Raw genomic sequence first — 8857 nt, 5'->3', positions numbered from 1 at the left:
AAACCCTAATAGGGAGAACTTGTAATGGGGCTATAAATAGCCCCCTAGGGCCATATAATAGGGGGATTCCAAAAGTTTTTTTCACTAAGTAATACAACTGTTTCACTTTTCCAACAACGGTTGAAAAAAACCACGTCTTCGACGTGACGTGGTTGTCTATTCGACAACACATAGTTACATGATTAATGGAATTAAATTTATTAGAAGCGTGGAAATTTCATCTAACTCTCTCTCTCTCGCGGTAGAAACATTGACAAACCTTACATAGGACGCTAGATCAAGGAATCCTTGATCCAACGGCCACCAAGAAGAAGAGGAGCAAAGATGTAGGGGACCAGAGAGAGGTTTATGCAAAGGTGGTGGATGGAGGTTACTACTACAATGATTCCCTCCAAAGTCCAAAATGGCACCCAAGTTGAAGTTAGTCACTCACCACCTGCACACTGTTGTTGCTTGGATGCTGCCACCAGCTCATTATTGTTGACCTCTAGGGGCACTTGCTTTCCTAGATGCAGAAAGTGCATTCTTGTGCTCTCACAATTTTTTGCATGGATGGTTTCATGCTACAAGTAATTTTGCATGAAGTTTCAAGCAAGGTTTTGCATGATATCTAAGATAACTATTTTTTCCGCAAATTGTGCAATGTGCCTTTTTTTTTCCATGGGCTCACTTCACATTCTATTTTCAGTTGCCAACAGATGTTACAAATTTACAAAACAGGAAATAAGAAAAAGCAAAAGATAACTCCATTGAGAAAGCAACATCAATGTGATCATGGGAGGGAGTCGTAGATGCATAACTCTATTCACTGGGATTCAAATATTAATGTTATCATTTATTTTTGCAGAGGCCAAAGGTAAGCATCTTTTTGGTTTGTTGCTGCCCAAACCAACCCTACCAAACTTGGTAATACCCAAGTATAAATTTTGTTATTACCAAAATTTGATAATATTGATTATGTTTGATTGGTAGGCTTTACCAAAATATGATAGAGATTTTAAGAGCGAAAACCTTCGGGACGGCCAACTTTTAGTAAGATAGAAATGACAAGAACATGTTTGATTTGTTGCATTATCAAATCTTGGTAATACCAAAATGCTAATACCAAAATTTGGTACAGGAACAGAATGGTCATGAAAGTTGCAACAATCCAAACATGCCCTATTTCTTCTATTATCTTTGAAGGGCATTTACAATATAAAATGAGTGGTTTCATGTTTCAACATTAGATCCGAGCTACCACTATCAGTTGGGAGAGTGATCCTGTTGAGGGTGCGCGCACCCTATTAAATGCCTTGAAAAGTAGACTATTGTGCTGAGAAATATTAAACTCTCTCCATTTTATAATATATGACGTCGTTGATTTTTAATGTGACGTTTGATTATATGTTCTGTTTAAAAAGTTTATATAAATGCTATTTAATTTTTTATGTTTTATTTTATCATATAAAACTCTGACCTTTACTTATATTTTTAAAAATTTACGCTAAATTTTTAATAAGACGAATAGACAAACATTATACGAACAACCAACAATGTTATATATATAAAAAGCGGAGGTAGTATTTGAAAAGAGAGGAAGTATCACACAACATAAGACCACTTTCTACATAAAATTCTCCAACAAAACAACTCTCCATTGCTTGCTCCAAGAATCAATGCATTATGCATGCCACACCTGCATCCCTGCAATTGTTTACAGGTGCAACGCAATGCAAGGCACCGAAACAAACAAACAAACGAACCCAGAGCTAGCGATGAGTACTCTGATCCCAACTCACAAGAAAGGAAGAGAAAGGCAGCTTTCTTGAGCCAACAACCCGTCGTCCGTTGGCATGCCAACAACCACCAACTCGGGAGCCGGCCTCGCCCGCGCGCAAGAAGAAGAAGAGGAGGAAATCATCAAAGCCAAAGCAATGCAAAGCAAAGCAAAGCATATTTTGGTTTGGTTGTCACCTTTGCTTGCTTGCTTGGCCACTGTAACCTTTTCAGTGCTCTGCTGCCTCTGCCTCTGCCTGGCCTGCAGTTTCTCTGCACTGCATATTTGCATTTGCATTTGCATTTGCCCCTGAATCCTGATGACCCTGACGACACACGGATAGACAGACAGGGCAACCACAACAGCAATGTGCTCGCGGCCCAACGCAGGCAGGCACAGAGGCCATGAGAGAGAGTAGAAAGGAATACTAGCCGAATAGGAATAGTAGAGTACTACAGGTCTACAGCAGCGGCCAAAAGAGCAGGATCCTGCAAATCTTCTCCGCTGCACGCCTAATTATCCCCATCACCATCTCATTCTCACCCACCTATGGCCTTGTCGCTTGCTGTTCTGCCTCCATAATCATCATCATCTTCTTGCTAATACTACTCTATTACTAGCTGATGAGCTTGTTAATGGCACTTTAATTAGTCTAAAGCAAAACCACCACATTATTAGAGCAAGTTTAATAGTATAACCCACTACTTAGTCTAATTCATCTATAGCCGATCTAATAGTCAATTCATACAATAGTTGCTTACTATACTATTAATATATGGTCCCACCTATCATACATATATTGTGTCTTGGAGTCCGTGCTGCAGCTGGCTACAGATCTGTAGCCCACTGCTTTTCTTTCTCATTTTTATCTCATTAAAATATATTTATAGCTAGCTTATGCTATTTTAACTGCTCCATCTGCCACCTTTTGAGTGAGAGGAATATAGAGAAAGAGAGAGAGAGAGAATGCAGTAGGCAGCAGAAGCAAACACGAATCTCTCTCTATCAGGGCATGATAGGAGGAGTAGCAGGATAGGATGTCATGGGCGGCATCTCAGCTCAGCTCAGGCTCAGCTAGACGCTACTCGCATCGGAGCATCACATTGCCGTGTGCCGTTGCTCGCATTGCAGCTGCAGCTACTACTACCATTCCCACACCTTTTCTAGCTCTCTGTTCCACACCTCTCCCTCTTGCATTGCAGCCAAGACAGCAACCAGCAGCAGCAGCAGCTCAGCTAGCTAGTTTCTGCTTTCTTGATTTGTTCTTGGATTTGGGCGAGCTGTACATCTAGAGAGCGGGTGATGGGGGAGGCGTCGGAGAGCATGAAGAAGATCAGCAGAGGCCGTCTCGGCGGAAGCTGGATGGGGGAGCCAAGCGATCACCATCGCCATGGCGATGAACAGGAGGAGGAGGAGAAGACGCTGGAGCTCAGCCTTGGGCTCCCCGGAGGAGGATGGCGAGCGGCGTGCAGGGACAAGGGGACGACGACGAAGCACTCCATTGCAGCAGCTGCTGCTGCTGATGATGATGATGGTGACAAGAGCTCCATGCTCTCCCTGGGCTACTCCACACTCGTCTCCCACTCGCAAGGTACAGATAAAAGAAAAAGTTCACAACTCTGTAACTGATCTCGTGTTCTTGCGATGTCAGTTGCATGTTACTGTAATAGACATCTAGTTATACGTGTGTTTTTGTTAGTGTTTTGGTGTTGTGACATACCACAAAAATGTGCCTCATTTTCTGATGAAACTTAGTTAGATATATGGGTAATGCAGCGTTTGAGACCTGAGCAGAAATGTGTGTGCCATTGCTCTCAACTCTGAAGTAGGAGTGGTTTCTAAAATTTGGCTGAGGAGAATGAGCAGAAAAGAAACCTGAAAAATTAGTTGTTAAGAAGATTGTTGTTAAGAACTTTTTGTGTTTTTATTGGGGGGAGCTGATAGGTGCACTGAACTTTTAACAGTATGGTTTCAGAGGTTTAGTTGACTTGATATATACTTGTGGTAAACACTGCTCAAGAAAATACTTGTGGTAAGTGTGTTTACATAAGAAACCTAGGTAATATCATTGTTGTTTAATGAAAAATCCATTATCTGACAAAAAAAAAGAAGTATTGCATATGAGTAGAATATTGCATCATTGGTTCTTCTTCAATCTTGATTGCATGTGCCATGCTCAAAAGTCAAGAACAGCAGGGGAAAAAGTTCTCTGAAGCATGATATCACATCTTGTTTCTTCCTCCTTGTTCTTGTGCAGGCAAGGCAAACAAAAACAAGGGGTCCCCAGAGGAAGAAGAGGCACATCCACCACCAGCTACAGGGAATAATGCACTTGCATCCAACAATAATGGCTGCTTCCAGACAAGGTTGGGAATCATAAGGGCCTCTCCTCACATGTCAAAAATTCCACAGCACCATAATCTTTTGCTTTTTATGAGTGGGCAAACTCAACTATTGGATTGGTAGCTAGCTACTAGCTCCTGATTCTTTTATTCCTCATTTCCTCCTCATCTGCATGAATTGAAGAGGGAGATGCCTCCATCTCCTGCATGCCTGCTCCTCATTTATGACAAAAACCATTTTGCTTGTTTGCTTCTGCCTGCCTGCATGCTATCCATGGAGATAGATAGATAGATCTCCTACTCCATTTATGAGGGATGCAGTTGTCTTTGTCAACATGTAGTACTGTTTGTTGTTTACTTTCTAGTTTGTCCCTTCTGTTCATGACAGTTGTTGTTAGTTCACCTGACATACCTGGTTGCAGGATTATTTACTTAAGTATAATTTCAGGAAAATTGATCATATGCCACCCTTTAGATTGCATCCATTTATAAGCCACTCTTGTGTCACCATATATAGGCAAAGCTTTGGCATTAGCTAGCAATCATTTACTGGTGTTGTACACCATCAGGCACTAAGCTTCCTGATCTGAATGTAGACTACTACAATGTGTATGTTTTAATTTGAACATCCTTTTTCCAGAGAAATAGTTTCTGATGCATAGGTGATTTAGGATTTGTACAAAAAACGGAAATTGAAAGGTAATAACTATAGCTAGTCAGATACTCTATTTTGTAGTTTGATGTAGTTATTCTTTGCAAAATAATATATGATACCATTTCTGAACTTTTCAACCTTGAAAAATAGTAACTATAGCTAGTCAGATACTCTAGTTTTAGTTTGCTGTAGTTATTATTTGCAAAATAATACAGGAGATCATTTCTGAACCTTTTTCAACCTGACAACCTCGAAATGCAGATCTCCTAGTACTCCTGTTGTTGGTTGGCCTCCGGTTCGAACATTCAGAAGAAATCTGGCTACATCCAGCAAAGCATCTCTTGAACTGCAGAATGGAAAGAAGGCTGCAAAAGCAGAAGAGATCAAGAGAGCTCCATTCATAAAGATAAACATGGATGGTGTCCCTATTGGTAGAAAGATCGATCTGAATGCTTTTGATAGCTATGAGAAGCTTTCTTTAGCGGTTGACAAGCTATTCCGAGGCCTTCTTGCAGGTATATGAACCTCAACTCTGTTGTTTTGTAACACAATTAAATCATTCAATTGCGACTGCAGTTTATGATAGAGTATCTGAAGAGTTTTCCACTGATACTGAACCATGGCACTGCATAAATTATTTCCTTATTGTTCTTTCGAAAGTTCGCAAATTATTTCTTTGTTATTTTCAGTATTTTGAAATTTGAATGGCTGAGTTATCGGATTAGTATCTGATCCAATGTGTTCAATTTCCGTCGTTGTATTTAAGCCCAAAGAGACCCCCTCACTGCTGGAGCAAAGGACTGCCAGCAGGAAGATGTGGCAATATCTGGCTTGCTAGATGGAACTGGGGAGTACACTTTGGTTTATGAGGATTATGAAGGCGACAAGGTGCTTGTTGGAGATGTGCCATGGGGGTGAGTTTTTCGTTTTACCGTTGCATTTTCAGAGAGTAGTAAACAAAGTTACTACTTTTATTGGATGCTGATTATGCAAACAGCAATGCTTGAAAATGATATGCAGTCTATTCCCTTGTTTTTTTTAAAAAATTTATTGATTATCAAACTGGGAGAAAATAATTTTACCATCAAACTGGACCATATGCCTCCTAACTGATAGTCTGATACTGCAATTCATGCAGGATGTTTGTTTCTTCAGTTAAGAGACTGAGAGTACTGAAGACATCTGACCTCTCTTCATCTGTCAGTACCTCTTTCCACCTTAGTTCTATTACATCAAACTCTGTTATCTCCGCATTATTCTGAAATTTGTTCACGCCATGTAATCCATGCAGCTAATAACCTCTGGACGGAAAAGAACAGCTGCTGAGTGTTGACCTTCTTTTTTGGAGCTGCTTTGACACATTCAGTGACCTGCTGTGAAGAAGAATATGATCTTCTGAGCTTGTATCATCGTCTCTTTCTCTCAATGTCTTGCTGTGCTGATCTTTTGGGGTTTTCCTGTTCCTACTTAACCAACTTGCTTCCTTCTGTTTAAGACACTTGTGTGAAGTGAGTGCAATTTGACATGACCATCATGTAAATGTTCAGCTAAATGCTCTACATTTATGCAGTTTATTCTCTGGCAGATGATATTTGGAATGTTGCTTTGTTGCATGAGACCCATTTAATAGTTTTGTTCTCTGTTACTGGACATGAAATTGTTGTTGCTAGGAATCAATCTATCTATCTATTATATACTAAAAGTCCATTAAACTTTCTATAAACGTTCCTAAGCCGTCACGTGGCACTCCTACAAATGTTCCTACGTCACCACATGGCACAGTCTAATCTTAGCGTCGATTTTCACTTAAATTGGTGGACCCATTATTTTACACTATTAGATCAAATCTATTATTAAAAAATAATAACTTCCGCATGTTTATAATGTACCAGCGCTACTACTGTCCGTACGTATGAGTTTGTACGTTACAAATCCTACTGCTGTTCTCTCCGTACGTATACAAACGTACATGATTGTGAAAACAAAACGATAAAGTTTCCTGATCTTCGCTGGAAGAAAACAAATACATATACGTATACATAAGAAAGACAGAAAAAAACATACATACATAATAATCAACGGTCTTTTTAAAATATGATTTTCTACTATATAAGGATAAAATATATTACTTCACAAATATCAATATGTTTAGTTAAATTAAGATCTATAATAAATATTCAATCAATGTTCTTTTAAACCATCTTCTAAACCTATCTATCAAAAAAATTATTAGATCTATTTTTTTAAATAAAATCTTAAGTTACCTTGGGGCACGTCCTATAAAAAAGGGGATAATCCTTGGAAATTCTTAGAAAAAATAAAGCACCTTGTCATCAGCTTTCACTTAAATCATTTAGAAAAATTAGAAAAATAAAATCTCTACCTCCTCACTCTCACATCTACACAACAGTGTTGTCCCATCCCTATTGTTTTATCTATTTTTCTAAATAATGTTTGATGTGTTTTTAAAAATAAAGTACAAACGCGGGTGTTCACAACGCACACACTCAGCTCTATGAACTCACGCATGCACATACCCCTATGAGTACTTCCGAGAGACTAGGCTGACATATTTTGATATTGATGAAGTCACTGTGTACTTTTCGCTGTCGACGGGTATGTCACCTACTACTGAAAGAATTTGTCCTAGTCCTTTCGAGAGACTAGGCTGACATATTTTGAGATTGATAAAGTCACTATGCACTTCTCGCTGTCAACGGGTACGTCACCTACTACTTAAAAGAATTTGTCCAAGTCTAGGACATGAACCCAAGTGGGCAAATTCCATCACAATGAACCTAACCAGTTGAGCTACGTTTACTTCGCAATAATGTTGGATATTAAAACAACCATAATTTTTAAGCTACATTTCTGGAATACTCCTATGCCTTTTAAACTGGTGGAATCACTATTTAGAATAGTTAGATCTATCTTATATAAGAAAAAACATATGTGTATACATGGTACATCACATTTCAAAAATATTATTATTCAATTATATTTCGCTTTCATGTTAGCTTGCGTAGAACTTCTGACCCACTCCACATAAAATGTTCATAAATGGATCTCAAATTACATAAATCATATTAGGCTATATAAATCATATATTTAGTGGAGCTTCATGTCCCACCCAATTAATCCTCGAATAAACCATGATAATATATATGTAATTAAAAAAAGTAAAATACCTTAGTTTTATTTTACACTTACTTTTTATTGACATGTTTTCTTAAGAAAATAAGTATACCTTCTTTTCAAATGATGAAGAAGATTATAAATAATTGCTTATAGATATTACATAAATATGATATAATATAAAGCTAATAGGTTAGAAAATTATAAAGGAAATTAATGTCGACGAAAACAATTTATGGAGAAATCGTGGTAGATATTCACCGGTTAATATTTCGCTTTTATAAGTATCTCAAACTTAGCGTACGACGCATGCCCGCGCATTCGCGCGTGCTACCTTCCTAGTTATATACTAAAAGTCCATTAAACTTCCTATAAACGCTCTTAAGCCACCACGAGGCGCTCCTACAAATGCTCCTAGGCCGTCATGTGGCATAATATAATCTCATCGTCGATTTTCACTTAAATTGGTGGACCCATTATTTTATACCATTAGATTAGATCTTTACCTGCCGTTGATTTTCACTTAAATTGGTGGACCCATTATTTTATACCAATGAATTAGATCTACCTTTCTCCCGTACGTATGTACGGTTTGTCGGAAGGATTAGTAACTATGGTTGTTAGAAGTTGAGATTAATTAGCTGTCATATTGTGTTACTACTAATCATAGCTATATTTATTACATGCACGGCAATACACACACACACACACACACACACACACATATATATATATATATATATATATATATATGTAAGCTAGGAGATTTACAAGAAGATTATACATAGCTAATTAAATCAGTTTACATGGCTTTACCGTGATATTATGTAGCTAATTCGAACCAAGCAATCCAGTTAAATCGTCCAGCTTAAATAGGTGTAATTAAGATTACCTTTTTAAGTTATTATAATGACTTTAAAATTAAAAAGTTTTTTAAAAAACAAAATACATGATAATTGGTTTTTG

General features: G+C 38.0%; 1 protein-coding gene across 1 annotated transcript; it reads left to right on the top strand.

Annotated features, from left to right (window-relative positions):
• The first annotated feature begins 2729 nt into the window (after positions 1-2729).
• On the top strand, positions 2730-6377 carry LOC4328796 (auxin-responsive protein IAA7-like). Its single transcript, NM_001409871.1, has 6 exons — positions 2730-3350; positions 4017-4125; positions 5018-5271; positions 5523-5670; positions 5895-5955; positions 6048-6377. Exons 1-6 carry the CDS (start codon positions 3062-3064, stop codon positions 6087-6089), a joined length of 903 nt encoding a protein of 300 aa, NP_001396800.1. The 5' UTR covers positions 2730-3061; the 3' UTR covers positions 6090-6377.
• The last annotated feature ends 2480 nt before the right edge of the window (positions 6378-8857 follow it).

The sequence above is a fragment of the Oryza sativa genome, chromosome 2, assembly GCF_034140825.1.
Source record: "Oryza sativa Japonica Group chromosome 2, ASM3414082v1".
In the NCBI taxonomy this organism is placed as follows: Eukaryota; Viridiplantae; Streptophyta; class Magnoliopsida; order Poales; family Poaceae; genus Oryza; species Oryza sativa.
Note: the sequence above shows the minus strand (reverse complement) of the source record. Positions and strands in the feature narration are given on the sequence as shown.

What these genes read in the sequence shown, in the direction of transcription:
- LOC4328796 (NM_001409871.1), top strand. Translation starts at nt 3,062, where the DNA reads ATGGGGGAGGCGTCGGAGAGCATGAAGAAGATCAGCAGAGGCCGTCTC. An exon ending in ACTCGTCTCCCACTCGCAAG is followed by an intron (nt 3,351 to 4,016) that starts GTACAGATAAAA and finishes GTTCTTGTGCAG; the next exon opens with GCAAGGCAAACAAAAACAAG. An exon ending in CATCTGACCTCTCTTCATCT is followed by an intron (nt 5,956 to 6,047) that starts GTCAGTACCTCT and finishes TAATCCATGCAG; the next exon opens with CTAATAACCTCTGGACGGAA.